This window comes from Gadus macrocephalus, chromosome 7, assembly GCF_031168955.1.
Source record: "Gadus macrocephalus chromosome 7, ASM3116895v1".
Taxonomy (NCBI): Eukaryota; Metazoa; Chordata; class Actinopteri; order Gadiformes; family Gadidae; genus Gadus; species Gadus macrocephalus.
Genome location: NC_082388.1, coordinates 17,337,211 through 17,355,793, shown reverse-complemented (window position 1 = coordinate 17,355,793; position 18,583 = coordinate 17,337,211). Strand labels below are relative to the sequence as shown.

General features: G+C 41.0%; 1 protein-coding gene across 6 annotated transcripts in view; it reads left to right on the top strand.

The window, feature by feature from the left end:
- The first annotated feature begins 2,175 nt into the window (after positions 1 to 2,175).
- The window catches only part of cadm1a (cell adhesion molecule 1a), a 276,780-nt gene continuing 260,372 nt past the window's right edge, over positions 2,176 to 18,583 (top strand). For all 6 annotated transcript variants that reach the window (XM_060057032.1, XM_060057035.1, XM_060057034.1 and 3 more), the window contains exon 1: positions 2,176 to 2,297. In XM_060057032.1, the coding sequence (XP_059913015.1) occupies positions 2,225 to 2,297 (73 nt within the window). In that variant the 5' untranslated portion in view covers positions 2,176 to 2,224. The remainder of the gene's footprint in view (positions 2,298 to 18,583) is intronic.

The following is an 18,583-nucleotide window of genomic DNA, read 5'->3' as shown; positions in this document are numbered from 1 at the left end:
TTTCCAGACATTCTCTAACCCATTCTCTATTCCAGAATCCAAACAAGGTTTCTTTAGATAGGCAAGTGCAAATATATCGCAGAGCTTAGTTGCATTCTTTTTTCTTGTGTATTGTTTTGACAGAAATTGTTTTTCTGTTGATGGACATTCTTGGTGATGCATTAAAATATATATACATAAACTTTGCTTGATAAAGACGTCATAAAACCAGGAACAAAAATGGTTGTTTAATATATCTGTCAATATAAGATATAGATAGACAATAGAAGATAATTGATTGTTATATTGATATGACATTTTCTCTGTTAAAGAGAAATTAAAGCAGCTTGAACTATGATATTATCTATAATAGGTTTCTATTTAAACTCAAGGTAGAATGGGATTTACCTTGAAGTCCTACTTTCTGCGGCTTAACTCCACATTACTTTCCCAGCAGACTCTCATACCACACACACACACACACACACACACACACACGCACACACACACGCACACGCACACGCACACACACACACACACACACACAGTTGGAAGACAGACATGTCTCAATAAAACTCCCATTAGAGATGAATGTTAATCAAGGTTAATTATTCTCTTGGAAGCGTGAATAATTGAGTATAGAAATATGTAATTATCAAAAAGAAAGTTTTGCAGAATTTTGCAGCATCGAGCAAGTAGAAAAAACGAATATGAAATAAGTAGAAATAAACACTTTGGATGTTTTTTTGCTATGAAAGCAAGGGGGGGAGGGGGGAATTAAACAATCACAAAGATTGGATTAATTGAGTCAATGCTCGGTTGAGGCATAATGATCATCCAATAGCCCGTACCTCAGCGAGTGGGAACATAATTACAGATAATACAGCCTAACATGATTACCCTTTAATCAACATGATCAACATCTTCTTCTAACACTGTAAGGACCAATGGAGTAGGACAACTTTTCCAGTTGATTATTTCCCTCACCTCAAAGAAAAAAGCATGAAGGGACACATTATTACATTATTGCATAATGCGGTAATGTTGAAGCCCTGAGCGACAACTTTACAAGTAAACTTTTCTAAGTAAGGACGTTTCCTTTTTAAAAAGCCTAAACTTACCAGTTGATAAACAAGTGGCAGCCATCCTGGGCGAGTCGTTAAGTGGAATGATTTCTCTGCACAGCAGTACCACAACCAATAAATACAAAGCAGTTGTTATGGGGCCTGGTACACAGTGAGGTGCAAACAGTACTACCTGAATCCAATATTCCTTGCTCTTTCATCAAGATAATGCCTGTGCACACTGCTAAACTATAGTTTAACAGTGGTTAAGCTAGCATAGGGGACGAAGTGCTTGTGCTTCCACTATGGGCAGGTGTTTACGTCACTGACCTCATTCACAAACAGCTGGAGCACAGAGTAACAAAGTAGTACATTTTCGCTGTATTCAATCCCTTAACAAAAATTGCAGTCTTTTGTTGCCAGACCTTAATTGGTCCGGGTATGTTTTGTCTTACCATAAATACGTTTTTATTCCAATTAAAGCAGATTGAAAGCATGAACTTTAGCTCAATATGCAAAGTGGGACATGATACCAACCGATAGCGATGGCTATTTCATGTTCATTTAGCCTGATGTTTGCACCATGAAGACATATTCCGTCATATGAAAATATATAAATAATGTGATCGTGTGGATTGTTCCATAGTCGCAAAAGGGTGATGCATTTTGGCAAGTCACTTTTTGCATAATTGAATAGGTATAGCCTACGTCACGTGCATATAAAGCAAAAAATGCCAAATGAGTGACAACGTTTGTTTTACGATAGGAATTTAAACCAATGGTCATCTAGCTAGATGGTAGGCCTACCAGTTAAAGTAGTAGACCTAATAAGCAGTAAACATGTGTGTTCAATAGTTAACATTTTACATTTTGCCACATTTTTTATTAAAATAGAGGCTACAACATGACACCCCTGCCTCCCCACAAACGAGAACAACAAGAACAACAAAACCCGAAATAAAACAGTAAGATAGAGATTTTACGTCTCATTTAGTGAATGATGTTTTTTTTAAAAATACATTGTTTTGCATCTATATAATTTGCCATCCATATAATCCTTAATACAAGGGAAGCGCGCGGCGGATTAAACGGTCCCCGCCCTCTCCTGCATCTCATTAAGCGATCTCGCAGCGCGAGGTGAAGTCTCCCCTCGTTCTGCCATACTGAAGCAGGTGTCCAACATGGCGATCACTGGCAACGGCTCTCTCGCTACTTTTCTCTTTTTATTCCTGGTTCCGGCGGCTCTTCACAAAGGTAGGATTAAGACCCTGTGGTTTTTCGTTGGATAGATGTATTTTCTGTGGAACTTCATTGGATAAAGGCGAAATAACGTTATCGACGTCTAGGGGCAAGTTTTCATGGACGCGGTCTGTTGAGTTTGTGGATGGATGTTATTTGGGAAAAGTGAGACATTTTTAAGACCAACCGCAAAGTTGGGATATCGTATAAGGCGACCACTAGGAATACTGAAATAAACCCACAAATTGGGTCTGGTTCTTGGGCTGTTGCCATTTGTTTAAACGGCCATTGCAGATGTTTATGTCGCTCATGCAACCTCGTATGAATCACTTTGGTCCGCTCACCATTACCGTTCCTCGTCAGCGCTTTGCCTCTTTCTGCACCGTCAACTCTGATGAACGGGAATCACACCGCTTTACGTCGGTTTTGCGTTAATCTCTCTCATATGTGGTGTTGATTTGAATTTATATTTTCTCTCCGTTGTTCTGACCCCGACTCTCGTCAGCGGAGTTACTTTTGTGGTGCCGTGTGTATGTGGTGAGGAGGACGATGCATGGACCGAGCAGGCTTCTGCTCCTGGGTCTGCTCTTCTGCTGTAGTCTGGTCAGATAGTGCGGCGATGGGGGAATTAGCAGTTGAATCCAATTTCCTTGTGAACATTGAACTACGTTTCGATTTAGTTTCTTTACTGAACCTGAGATTGGAAAGACTAACTTGATCTTGTAGCCAGTGTGTGGATGTGAAAAAATAACGGTGTTTGGGTACTGAAGCTCTGTGGACATCGTGACCTGTATGGCCAAGCATTACTCGAAAAATGGCTTGACGACGTTGTTCCCACTGTGCCATATAATGTGATCTTCGCGGGATGCGTGACATGCCTACATTTTATTCAGATATGATTATTCAAAGCCTATGGTACGACTGTTGAAACCCGTGTGTGTTGCTAAAAGACGGGTCTACATGTTTTACTTTCGCCTTTTGAAGGAACAAAAATGGAGTAAACAAATAGTATTCTGGACTGGGATGCGCACCATCATCACCACGCACATTATCGTATATGTTGTAACTGGGGATGGGGGAGGTACGCTTTAAGCAGACTTCTCTAGATCGAATGTTTCAAACAGGACCACTTTATGATTCAAAATAATTGATATACATGTTCAAAGCTGAGGTAATTACCGTGTTTATAGTATATGTAACGGTACTATAAAGACGAGGGGATTCTGTTAGGACGTTTTGTTGGAAACTCCAACTACCCTAGACAATGCCGCTCTCCTCCTCCCGGAGCTTTTTTGTTTTAAGAATAATATGTAGATTAGATGCGCGTGTTTGTCACAATATGGATTATCCTGCAGACATAATCCGGGGTACGTTTTGTCCATGAAATCGGTGCAGAACAAACATGCTTTTTTCCTTCCACCGTATTTGTGAAATGAATTGGACTACCTCTGATGCGGGGAACTCAGCCGACGAGGTTGTGTTGTTCTTTGAACAGTGGTCGGTGTTGCCCCCTCCTTCTGCATGGTGCACTCGCAACACTGATTTCATACAAAGATTAGGGTACACTGGGAGTCCGTATCAATTATTTAACAAATGCACACAGTGCAGGCTTGTATTGTGCTGAGCGCGGCAGGAGATTTCTTTTTTTGAAATTCCATTATAAATTAAGTTACTGCTGTAATGGTAAGGCTTGCAGAGTAATCGGCCAAATTGTAGCCCAACACCGATTCAACGTGTACTAGTGCTCCGTATACAATCGATTGGCTATTGAAAAGTGTTTCTCACGAATCGCTTAGAGTAGGTTCACTGTGGCAGAAAAAACATGTTTTTCTCTAAAAAAATTGGTTTACTGCTCTCAACATATCTTACTGTGTGGACTATAGATAAACCAATCGAAAACATTTATAGAATTGTATTTCTTAGTCTAACACCCAAAGTAAAACAATGAAATTACATTTCCCTTTGTTATTGAAATACATTTTCATAAGTTTTCACATATCAGTAATATGTAATTAATATTGTATTTAATTAGTTTTAAGGCTTAGATTTGTGGAGCTTAAATGCCAGTTTGGAAAATGGCTAACGGTAGGTTTGGAGCACAGTGGAGGGACTATATTTTCAGTCAGCAGTTGTCATTTTCAAAATGAGCAGCAGTGATTTTCAAAATTTGAAGTCCCCTCCTCCTGCCTCTCGCATCCAAACAACCACACCCACACATCATAACCCCCACCCAACCCCCTCCTCTCTTCCGGAGTCGTTGTCCTGTAGACGAGCTAACAGATGACAGGTCCTGGTGTCGCATCTGGCCTCTGTGCACTTAGTGTAATCAAAGACAGACCAAAAGGGCTTAGGGCCCTAGTTGTTAGGGAGCTGCCAACTGATTTGATGTCATGTAAGACCCTTAAATCTCCACGGATTGGGGGATGGGAGGGGGGAGGGGACATTTTGAAAATCATATCTATCTCTTACCCTGGCATTTTGAAATACAGGGTGGTCTTTGGTGTGCCTAGTGGTATTAAAAGGGACTGGAGTAAGTTCAGTTACTGGTTTACAGTATAAATGTTAGAGTAAATGGTTTAATGTTCACGCAACGCAAGGGGGTTACGGACCCCTTATGTCCTTTCGGACCCTTCTTGCGTCCACCGCCACGTGCGTCTGCGTGGTCATTGCGTTGCGGGATCTTGGGACCATAATTAGCCCTTAAGGCTTGATGCTGAGGTTAATGCAGCAAACATTGAGTAATTTTTCCATTGGCTCAGTTACCAGCTACTGTTTTCAGAACCTGATCAAAGCAAAAAGACAGCCATGTATAACATAAATAAGGAGTGTGTGTGTGTGTGTGTGTGTGTGTGTGTGTGTAGATTTATTTGCCTTGAATGCTATCGATTCAAAAAACATATTTCCAAATAGAATTTTGGAGAAGTTTCCTAGATGCAAAGTCACAAACACGGTTCTGTATGTGCTGCAGATACCAGCATGCAAAGCAACTATCATGATGGGGAAAAATACCTGAACTCCGGAAGCAGCAGTCCCACAATGAACACCCGTTTTCTCTGGCTCATTTGCGAAGCGTCTCTCCAAAGGCCCGAATGGAGACGCAGACAACAACAGCTTGCTCCGACACTGCATGCAATTTTGAGTGGTGGCACAAATGGGGAGATGGTTTGAAATAACCTCTTTTTGCTCTAGCCGAGTTTCTGAACTCTTCCTCCGCTATTTGCCTTGATGAAACACACTTTAATTTAGCTTAAAGTGTAATTACACACTGTGTCCACCCTCTAAACATTGTGTGGAGTGCTTTGTGTGGTGGGAGAGCCAAACCAGAGAACCACAGTGGCCCATTCTCCGAGAGAGCAGACTTGTTCTCCTTTGTGATGTTGTAGTAAGCATGTAAAAATGCATGCATTGAGGAAATCAATTCAGTTCACCACCTGGGTTCTTGTGAAACGGTTCATAGATGCTGTCGTAATCTGTCGTTTCAGCCAGAGGTAAATAAGTGTAAAAGGGAAGAGGCAGGTTTATTATAGACTGGGCTGCTCTTCAATAATCAACAGCCCACATACAATATAGGACGAGCTGGGATTTGATGTCAGACATACTCGGACATCACAAAAAGCGAGGCTGTAATGGAAAGCAGATTCATATTTTGAAAGCGCTGGTGCCGTTTGTGTTTGTACCGTTTGTTTATGCACCTGTTATTTTCTAACCAATGCTATTTTCCAGAAATATTGGAATATTGTGTGGTTTCATATGTTTATGATCATGTTTAAACTCAATTCAAATTAAACAAGAAGTTGTACAAACACCAAGCTTAGAGCTTTAGAAATGGGTGCCTAATAAAGGGGTCAGACAATGTGAATGAAGGTTTGGTCATTTCTGATGTCTCATTGGTGTCCGTCCACTATCCATGCCTATGCATTTTTTTCATTTGTGTGCCAAGTCACCATTGATTCCGATCTATCATTTGTAAAACGATCAGATTGATTGTATAATTTTATTCAACTGCGAAAACGTAGCATTTAAAGATAAGTCCAACTCTACTCCTCTGCAAGGAAATTAGCTGCCGGGAGCTCAGTGGCTGACTAGGCACCGAACGTAAATCTTTTCAAATAGCAGTGTTCTCCATTCCTTTCCTAGAATATGGTGGCCCAACATTGTCCTGTTTGTCCCGCCATATTTTCATAATGAACTGAAAATATTTCAAATATGTTTCTACAAATGTTTTCACTTACACGTCTGTGTTTCCGACAAGGTCTTAAGACCTGCGGAGGTAAGGCAAATCATGCTCCTTTTACCTCAGTATATGCTGCATTTCCAATTAAGAATTACGGCTGTGTAAAAGTCTGATATATCCAATCCTGAACCTCATTAAAGTGAATATGAACGTATGCTCTGTACTTTCATCACAATTTCCAATGTATTTAGAGGATTACATAATAATGGAATCTTTAATCTAGGTGTAAAATAATGTAGCGAAGGGCAGTTTGCAGATGAGGGGAATTATGATAAGGGGGTGTATTCTTTAATGCATCCATGCATTTGAGACGTTCTTTCTTTTTGACGTCTTTCAGAGAAAGTTTGTATCCAAAATGAGTGTGTCGCCATACAACTGCAAACTGACATGTAATCAAAAGCCACCTATTTTCACATACCGCAGTGCAATATGACATTGGCTTGTAGCACCGACTGAATGAATGAATGATCAAGGCATATAACAGATAGCAATAATTATAGGTCTATGAATGTTGTTTACCACTATGGTTTGCAGTAAGAGCCCTGTGCGTGATTAACTGCCTGTCGGAGTGAACAAAAATCGGTTGGCTACTGCATATGTTGAAACGGCTGAAAAAAAATGCTTAGAGTACTCGACCAATCTGAGATGTTCAGCGCTGCAAGTCCCACCCCAAAGTTCATGTTCTGTTACTACCACCAAGCAGGGAGCTTTTCAATAGCGTCAGTGGGTTACGTTGGAAAGCATTTAATTGTGCTTTCGTATCAATAAATAATGTTTAAATGGCAATTCATAAGATTTCCACTTTCGGCCTTAAATGGATGAAATCCTTAAAAGCAAAAGTCCCCCTAGCAATTAGTTATTGGGTGTTTTTTGTATAAATTGACAACTTATATGTGGTCAAATTCCAAGGTCTGTTATAAGAAAGACTTAGAAAGATTGACAAATAACCTGACTTATAAATCAAAAACTAAATGATAAAACAAGGCTCTTCTTGCATTTGGAAGTCACTGCTCAACAGGAGTTAATATACATGCTGAATCAAGATGACTTGATGTCAACAATTTCAGATGTCACTTGCCTCAGAGCTGGGGACCAGAAAGAGTTTGACGACGGAGGTGGCCTGAAGTTGGAGGTCTGCAGCTAGACCCTTTTGGGGGTAAAATAATTTCCCCGGAATTGAATTGAGTCCCTGGTACCTGGTTCCTGTGAAAACCCATCAAGTTCCTACAAATAATCCTAGTTCCTGAGTAAAGTGTTGTTGGGATTGTGTAGATATTCTTTGCCGTGTCAGATCTATACAATTATTTTATAATTCAATTGTTTACTAGAGCACAAATTACTTTACAAAAGCACGCATTTTCTCATAGATCTAGCCTCTTAATTTTACTCTCATAGTGCAGCAGATTAAAGCACTTTGCTCCTCCAGGGAAGCGTACCCCCGAATCCCCCGGGAGGGTTGGAGGCCCACACACCATTGGCTCAAAATATCCATTGGGATAACCTCAATAGACCCTAAATTTAAGATCACAAAACCCAACTCAGATCAATCATAGCTTTCAATCAAGGTTTCGGATATATGGTAGACAATTGTTAGGCTTTCCAAATTTCTGTCAAACGTAGCCGTTGACGTAACAGTTGTTTTAGAAATCCAGCCATGCTGTGCATAAGCAAACAGCCACGCCCTAGCAGTCCTGCTGCAATAATCTCACAATTCTCTATCCCTTTTGTTGAGCTACGTTTTCAAGTGGTATTGGCCTACCTATTTTTATTATTTGAAAATAACTATTGAAAATCCAATTTGCTGAAGTTCCTCAAATGGTGAATAGGTATTGTTGAACATTCACTGCCAGGCAAGTTTAAAATCAACGCTTTTCAATATCTCCTCCAATATTCATGCGCATACTATGAAATCTACTGTCATCTGCAGGGCAGCTATAGGAAGCCTTTGGCTACCCTGCAGTCACTTAACAGACTAGGGATACATGCTTACAGTAGGGCTGGGGGTAAACGATTATTTATTAAACGATTAATCGGGCGATTATTTAATCGATTAGTCGACTAATCTAATGACTAATTGGATGGTTATCTATTTCTGTTGCTCGATTAATAAAAACCATAATGTATCTCAAATAAATACCAAAAAATTCTTAATAATATACTTTATTTAACAACAGTTTTGCACAGCAAAAAACCTTCTGCTTTACACAAAATAAAATAAATAAAATTGTTTCACTGTTATACAAAATGAAAGGCCAGCCGTGCTCAAATCTGCCAGTGTGAGTGTGGCCAGTCTGGCCAGGCCAGGCCAATTTGGCCACTTGGGAGAGGTGTGCTGCTACGGTACGGGCCGCTACGGTACAGATGCTAATGAGCCGACACGCGCAGTCGCGCACACGCACGGCTACGCAACCTGAGCTGGATGACGTATAGTCCATGCGACGACCACGGACATAATAAAGGCGACGAGCCTTCTTTCCCATTAAACGGTAAACATATATCCAAATAAGCAACAGACTCAGCAAAGTGCGAACTGTGTTCTCTGTGTTGTTGTCCATTGTCCTCGAAAATCGCCGACGGAGAAATTTGACGTCGACGAATTTTTGACGTCGACATCATCGACGCGTCGCTACAGCTCTAGCTTACAGGGACTGAAATTTGTGGATTCAACTCAAACCACATGATTGATCTTGTCATGGTTCTCTGGTCATCTAAGACATTTAGAAAACTATAATTTTGGCATTTCGATGTTTGATTTAGGCTTAGTCAAGTCAGGCTTGGCTAAATATATATTTCTTGTATTTCTTTCTGTTGTTCTTGCCAACGTTGTTAGGATGGATGTTATTGACATGGCATCCCTACATCTGATCCATTAACAATGATCCCATTAACCAGAAATCCATTTTCTGCTGAAAAATACCAAAGATGAATGGGCCTTAAACTGGACGTGGATATAATAATTATGATCAATGAAATGGTTATGGTTAAATTGTTATTATAATGGCTCTGAAAACAAACTATAAACACGTGTTTGCATACCTAGGGATATGTAGAGCCTGGTCAAAAACATTGCATTAAAGTAGAACAGTTTAAAACAGGAAAATAAGTACTTTTTTTTTAAACTAAAAGTCCCTTTCCTTACTCTGTCCCCCATGGGACCTTGTTTCTTGAAAAAATATGTACATTAGTCAACAGCGAGTAACAAATAATTTTTTTGATCTGGTTTGAATTGGGGCATGAATTACACATGATTCTCAATTTGTCAAACAAAGTCACATTTTGTTTTGTATGAAACTGTTCAGTGTACTACATCTCTAATCCCACACAATATAAGAAACAAAAATGTATTAATTCGTTAGTAAGGTATTCAGATCTCAATTCAGTATTTGGATACTCATTTTGTTACGATATTACAATCTATTAAAAAATGTGGGGACTGCGGATAGAATGCTAGGTAAAGTTTTGTCCGAATATCACAGGGATAAAATATATATGCAAGGCATATATGGCAGCTGTCATCAGAATGGCGAAATATGGGATCATTGTTAGTTTTCGATATTAAAACATGAATAAAATATTCTGGTTGCGCTTTGACAGCTGCATTCCAGTCTGAGGACAGCAAGCCATTAACCCCCACGGCCATCTGTGCGTTAATAGTTTTAAAAGGGTTTTTAATAATTTAACGTATTTAGCTTTTAGCAAAATACGTGGCATATGGCAATATGGCATGAAAATTTCACTTCATCAGGTTTTCTAACATTAGTATGAGTTCCCCTAACCTGCCTATGGTCCCCCAGTACATAGAAATGGCATTAGGTGTAACACGAGCTAGGGATGTCCCGATCCAGCTTTTTGCACTTCCGATCCGATACCGATATTGTAGCTTTTAGCATCGGCCGATACCGATACCGGCCGATCGGTATTCCCCACACACACTGAGGGGAAAAGCTGAAAAAAACTGGAATGGATTACCTACATTGGTGCGCTCGAAAACACGGACCTGAGTTTTGAAAACAAACTGGATCGGGAGTCCGGATCGGGATTTTCCCGTGCAGGCCGATCCGATATTGATATGCATTTTTTGCTAATATCGGCGGCCGATCCGATCCAAATATCGGATCGGGACATCCCTAACACGAGCACTAGGTATCCTGCTACGCCTTTGAAAAATGAAAGCTCAGACACTCCGATTTCGAATTTGGCCCCATATGTCGTCTTAAGGGGCCAGGTTACCTCCCCTTCTCTGCTTTGCCCGCCCAGAGAATTTGTCCCGCCAATGAGACAATGTGCTATGACTGTTGTATACTTCTTTGTTATTTGGATGACCGTTCTGCAGTTTGTGTTACGGCGCATAACACATCTGGTTCTCTGCCGACTCTGGTATTTCCACATCGAGACTCGTAGTGGGGGTTATCTCAGCCATGGTTTAGAAGGAATTGGGGGAAAGGAACTTTGGCTTTGACTCCCTGAAATACATGAACCGCGGCATGGAGGAAAAAGGGATTGTTGCCTGCGATTGTCTCCCGCCGAAGCCCCGCTGCCCGCTGCCGCGAAGCACCACCCCGCTTGGCACCAACACCGCGGGTCAGTGGTGCCTCGGCGCTGCCCGCTGTCCGCTTCCGAGACGGTGGTGCCTCGGCAGCGGGCAGTGGGGCTCCGGCGGGAGACAATCGCTTTCTCCTCCATGTCGCGGTTCAGTCCACTTCAGATTTATATGGAAGTGGAAGAACCGACGCAGTCGTTCGAGATTCATAATATCGTCTGGAGGCAGACACAGCTTTTGGCCGTGATAATATGTATTGTATGATTTAGATAACTATTGCCGCGTTTCCACTGCAGGGTGCGGAACGGATCGGATCGCAAAGGTGCGGTAGGGAGGGGGCGGTATAGCCCAGCTCAGTTCCGAGGTCGCGTTTCCACTGCCGACAGTACCCTGCAGTGGTAGGCCGGATGTCGATCGCCGCGGCAGCTACGTAAACATCGTAAACAACGTCTTCCTCCCCAAGAATGCAGACGAACGTCTCCACCTCCTTGTTCGCCCAAGCAAGCGTTTTACGCGACATGTTAATTGTAAAGAATAATACCTCGAGGCTACTGTTTGTTTGTTTTTATCCCCGCGTCACCCGGAAGTGATGATTCTGTCGACCCTTTCAGGCGTCTCGTCTCGTTTTCGGTACCCCAACGGAGGAGTCCCGAGAATGAGGCCGGAATGGGTACGGCAAAGTCCGGGTCACGCCCACTTTTGGCGGTGGAAACGCGACCCGATCCGCACCTTTGCGATCCGATCCGTTCCGCACCCTGCAGTGGAAACGCGCCATATGTATAATTAGGGCTGGGCTATATATCGAATATATGCGATGTATCGCGAGATGTTCTCCAGGGGATGTATAAAATGCCCCTATCGCGAACATCGAATATAAATTGGCACGCAATGTTTCTTTTTGCCGCCGCCGGCATACTCGTTGTGCTTTCACGCGACGGGGCGACAAGATCTCATACAAAGTGAACGTAGAGACGCGTATCTGCCAATCAGCGTTCAACAGCGTGGCCACTGAGTGACATGTGTAACGTAACAGCCAACCAGCGTTCAACCGTCAAACTCGGTGCAGTGCAGTCCGGGGTGAACTGCAGCACGGAGGAGAAAGTGATTGTTGCCGTTTGCGACTCCCGGAGCTCTATATATAATAATATAATATAATTGTTTATATAATATCACGGCCAAAAGCTCTGTGTGCCTCCTGATGGCCGTAGCGTGGGGAGCTCTCATAGGGATTGGGCTTCTCGGGGTTTGTTTAACGCACAGCGTTCCCTTCTCTCGCTATTTCCGGTGGCTCTCTAAACACACTCACTCCCCCCGCCCATTGCGAGTCCACGAGATTCTCATGGACGCGCGTGTGTGACGTAGTCTGGAAGGCGCGCTGCTGTAGGTGTGTGTACCTCCGACCGGTGAGTGAGAACAGCGTGAGAGAAAAAAGGATGGAAACTGAAGATTTGGTTTTGAAAAAGAATAGCATTGGATCCGTCGTCGGGCAGTGTATATAGAATAATTATTATGCAAACAGTTCATAAATAATTAACGGTTTGAATAAATGCTGTGTTGGTAAATCTAAATTGCTGTGATTTTCCTTTTCTTATGTGCAAGTTCTAAATTGTTCCAATACAAAGCACTGATGAGTTTAAACAATATGTTGTTTCATGTAATCTACATGCAGACTTATATTTCAGGAATACTAGAATTATTACTGACGTAACATTATGCCAGACATGGTTGAATCGAGCATTGATGATGTGCTCTAGAGGAGATTCAAAATATATCGAGATATATATCGTGTATCGAGATATAGTAAAAAAATATCGAGATATTCATTTTGGCCCATATCGCCCAGCCCTATGTATAATATGATATTATTTAGATATAGAGCTCCAGGACTCCCGCCGGAGCACCCGGAGTGTTCTAGAATATTAACAGAACACGGCCAAAAGCTGTGTGCGCCTCGCCATTGCGATACATCCACTGTAAACAAGAGCGCATGGTACCTACCGTGGCCGCAAGCTGCTCAGGGCCACACCCCCAACCTCTACCTTGACCCGCCTCTAAAAAACGGCACATTTGTGGAAAGCTCATTGTGGGACTGGTTCGTAGTGGCTGCACCAAGGCTGAATTTCTTTAACGTCTTCAAATATGTATTAAGGGCCCACTAACACCTATACTTAAGCATCCATAAAGCATTTTTGTTTGGTTCCGGTTTCCGACCGACCCTGTCAATTTATGTGCGACCCAAATTATTTTATGAGCTTTAAAAAAAAAATAATAATAACAATAATTTTTTGATGCAAACTATAATTACGTTTTGGTACAGCACCTCTTCATTCTATACAAGGATGAGCGAATTTTCTCGCTTTTAAATGAAAACAACCTACCTATCATTTGCTGCCGCTGGAAAAAAAATAAAAAAATAAATAATAAAATTCCCTACCTACCCATGACCTCGACTGACAACCAACAGGAACCAAACTTTTTTTTTATTTAGGCCTAACAATGAATAGAGCAGGTAATGATTTTACATTCATGGCGATCCGTTGCCCATGATAACGCCAAGTCAAACTCTGACTGATGAGTGGATCCTAAAGTCACTGACTTGATATTGTTTTTTGCTATTTTGTGTTTTCATTATTTTTTATCAATTTAACCACTTTATAAAACCACTTTATAAAACTATCAGTGGATAGAAACTTGATTCTGCAGCAGTGGTCTCTGCCTATTCTTCCCAGTGTATTCAGATGTCTAACCCAAAAATAATTATTGAGAAAATAGCCTTTAGAATCATAATTAAAAAGTCATCCTGGGGGGACATGACACCAGAATCCCCCAGAGGGTCTGGGTACTCCGCCGCTTGCACCTTCTACTAACCTTTTTCACGCCTAACCTGTTTGCATGCCTGCATACTTTAACAGTTTTATCAAAAGAAAATATGATAAAACTATGTCTTAAACTGAAAAATCACAATTCAGACGGGATCAAATAATATTTTCTTGCTGTTGACTACAATACATATTTTTTCAGGAATACAGTCCCATGGTGGTCCACCAGAAGCGTAGGGAATTAGGCACTCTATTGAGTCCTGCTTCACTGGCATCAGCGATGACTTGTCTTCATAATTGTCTAGTGCTGGAAATATTGATAGTATTGGGCTAATTATCTCCATACTAATTGTGTTATTGACTTTGTCGTTCCTTGGTCTTGTCCCAATTTTTCAGGGAGGTCTTATCCACCAATAGGCATGGTAAGCATGACTGTGTTGAGAAAATGTAAAAAATAATTAACATCAGGCTATAAAGATTACCACAGATTAACTGCTAACATTTTTTACCTGTGTAAAATGGTATCACATTTAGGGCCCTATTTTAACGGTCTGAAACGCAAGTGAGAAGCGCCAAGCGCAAGTAGCTTTGTGGGCGGTTCTACGGCGATGCCGCTAGTTTACCGGCGCGAAAAATGACTCTTGCGCCCGGCGCATATCTAAAAAGGGTTGGTCTGAAGTAGGGATCGACCGATACCGATTTTTTAGGGCCGATACGATACCGATATTTTTTCCTCAGCCTTAGCCGATACGCCGATACCGATTTTCTTGAGACGATTATTATTATTATTATTTTTTTTTTAAAGGAACATTTATTGAACTTCAATATAAAAAACAATATTTAACAAATAGTAAAAACAGGTGAAGTAGAACAAGTAGATGAACAATATTTAACAAATATTAAAAACAGGTGAGGTAGAACAAGTAAAAAAAATAAAAAAATAAATTAAAAAAATAATCGGCGAAAATCAGCCGCGTATCGGCCGATACCGATACACGTAAAAACCGCGAATATCGGCCGATAATATCGGCCGACCGATAATATCGGCCGACCGATATATCGGTCGATCCCTAGTCTGAAGTAGGGCTGGGCGATATATCGAATATATGCGATGTATCGCGAGATGTTCTCCAGGGGATGTATAAAATGCCCCTGTTGCGAACATCGAATACAAATTGGCACGTAATCTGTTTATTTTTGCCGCCGCCGGCATACTCATTGTGCGTTCACACCAAACGCGACGGGGCGACAAAATCCCATATAAAGTGAATGTAGACGCGTATCGGGCGAATTCTTCGTGAGAGAAAACCGGCAACAAGTTTTGATTTGTCGCGCCACACTATCGCCGTGCACAGGCGAGCGCGTTCACGAGGATTTGTGGCGCGACAAATTCGCTCGAGTTGAAATGTATTTTAATTTCTCGTGATGACAGCCAATCAGCGTTCAACAGCGTGGCCACTGAGTGACATGTGTAACGTAAACAGCCAATCAGCGTTCAACCGTCAAACTCAGTGCAGTGCAGTCCGGGGTGAACTGCAGCATGGAGGAGAAAGTGATTGTTGCCGTTTGCGACTCCCGGAGCTCTATATAAGTATATAATATAATATAATTGTATAATATCACGGCCAAAAGCTCTGTGCGCCTCCGACGTCTCTCCTTGGTTTTGAAAAAGAATAGCATTGGATCTGTCGTCTGGCAGTGTATATAATAATAATTATTATGCAAACAGTTAATAAATAATTAACGGTTTGAATAAATGCTGTGTTGGTAAATCTAACTTGCTGTGATTTTCCTTTTCTTATGTGCAAGTTCTAAATTGTTCCAATACAAAGCACTAATGAGTTTAAACAATATGTTGTTTCATGTAATCTACATGCAGACTTATATTTCAGGAGTACTAGAATTATTACTGACGTAACATTATGCCAGACATGGTTGAATCGAGCATTTATGATGTGCTCTAGAGGAGATTCAAAATATATCGAGATATATATCGTGTATCGAGATTATATAGTAAAAAAATATCGAGATATTCATTTTGGCCCATATCGCCCAGCCCTAGTCTGAAGTAGCCTAATTACCCGTAGGTGTGGTTTGGCCGTAACGTGCAACAAACCAATGAGAGTGCCAGCTCCCATCCCCTTTAAGAGCCATGAGCGCATTTGAATCTGACAAGTTGATATTTTGACAGCGCGTCTGCAGTCTCCGATGAGACAGATGCACATGAATTTCAAACTGCAAATGGCTCAGTTTATGGTCAAATAATATGGCCTAATTCACACATGGAATAAGGTTTTCTTCCACAACTTCAGAAATACTGAGTCCTTAAATAAATTTCGGCAAAGAAAACGTATATGATATCGGCCTAACATATGATATGCGGTAACTGTGGTTCTATTTAATGAAATACATTAACATTAACGCAATACATTATAAACATTGTTTCTTCAGTATTGTATTATCAGTATCAGTATTGTATGCATTATCGTTATCGACTTGTGTTCCTAATATGCATGTGTCCCCCGTTAATATTCATTGCCATGGACTGTATTATGCGTTACGTGTTTAGTTTGCGCGTGTTTAAACAGATGGACGCACACATGCGCGCCCGCGTGCGTGTGTGCGTTAACACACGCTCTTCCGCATTCATTCATTCTTTTTAACACTCACTCACGGTAAAACAATGTTTTCTCACGATCAAATACTCATCAATCCAATGTCTGTGTCAAGAAAATATGTGTTTGCTGTACGGTTTTTGTAGATGCATTGATTTAAAAGTACAACTTATTACCGCTGTATCAGCTGTTCTTTCCCAAATAATTTACCAAGAATGTGTGGCTAGGTAGATGAGAGAAGCAAAGTGTATGCGCGAGGTGCACAAGCAACATTATGCATGCGCCATTAAAATAACATCTGAACAACGCGCCACTGACTTTAAACCAGGTATTTCCTGGTTTGTGGCACAAGTGGTTTCTGAAACGTCAAAATAGCACCAGGGAACGTTTGCGCCAGAACACGCCTCCTCCTTTCGCCGCGTCGCCCCTTGGGGCGCAAGGTCATGCCCTAATTTACCGACGCATGGCGCAGGAGGGAAAAGAACGCTCTGCGCCAGTTGCAAACTAGCAACGACACATGCGCCAGTGATTAAGTCAATTTCGCCGGATGCAAGATAGGGCCCTTGGAGTTTCTTCGGTTTGCCAATGCACTTACGGTACCTGACACGAGGCAACCAGGGAAACCTTCCGATTTTGGTCTAGACATAGGTTAACAAGAACATATACATTGAGGTATCATTTTAGAAATGGTGTTTGAAAAGTCACTTGTTCATGGTTTGTTAGTTTGTTTGCTCGATTTTTGAACCAAAAATGAAAGGGATTGACTGAAGCCAGGTAGTTTTCAGGATGACAGTTCTTGCAGCTTTGAAGTGTGTTGTATTTGCTGGGCTCCACATGGCTGACAGATTAATACCTTCCAGACTAAAAATGTTCAACAAAAGTTGAAGGAGCAGTTAATCCGCAAAGATATTTGGGAAGGATGAAGGAGTTAAAACTGGCAAACGTGCTATTTCCTGTATTGATTTGAGGCCTGGCTCTGCAAATCTGACATGGCCTTCAGTTCTTCTTCATTCTAAGATTGGACACGGACTGATTGCTGCAGTCTGCAATCTTTGTTTTTACTTTTTCTTTTTACCGTAAGAAGCAGTAAAAGAGTACAAAAATATATAAGAAAAAATACACTGCTAAATGGGCTTGTACTTTGCTTCAGGCATTTGCAAACTCTGACCTCTTCAGAAATGTATTGACAATTGCTGGTGTTCCTTTCAGTAGAAAAGGGCTTATTAATCCATTCTTTTCATGGGCGGGAGGGACAAATGCAGACCGTCCGATATCTAGAACAGGAGGTCAAATCACCCCTGTTTTCACAACTTTGAACATCTACTCTTCTCAAAACGTATGAAAAGATGTCACAGAAGTCGACAAGTTTTTCTCTCATGTTGTCTGTGATGCTCTGGACTTGATCTGAAACCCTGCATATTTTTTAAATATTTCCCCCCATCAATTGGTAATAGAGTTGGTCGAATTTCAGTCTACCAATAATTTCTTTGGTTGTCTACAGCCCTAGAAGCTATAAATTAACAACCCTAAACTGGACAATCCATCTGAAATATTAAATAGCATTGCTCTTTGAATGCAAAAATAGTATTTTAACCTATTGTCACACCTACCCCTTATTTTCACAACTCTCTTTCTTTGGTGCATGAATGAAACAGCTATACTTAATATTTGTTTTATAGGCTTGTATTTTATCCGAACTAGATCTATTGCCATTTATGTCTAATAAATGATGCATAATTATACATTTCTACATAGTGTTTGACAAGGCTATGACTTTGCTCGACCCAATCTACATCAGCATTGGTTTGTTCTAGATTTGGCAATACTGAATTGACCCTGACCTCAATGAAACAGGAAAACACAATTTGGCAACTTCTGTTTCTTCATATGCCAACATACTCCCTGGAGGATAATGATGACTGATAAACTAAAGGACTACATTTTTTTTAGGATATCAAAGTAAATGCAGCTAAGTCCATTTTATATGTATTGTTTCAAATCAGCGCTGTGGTAGGATTTTAATGAAATGTACAGATTGATCACTGTGTCATACTTGACCACTGCTTAAGTTACCACATTTATTAAATGAATTA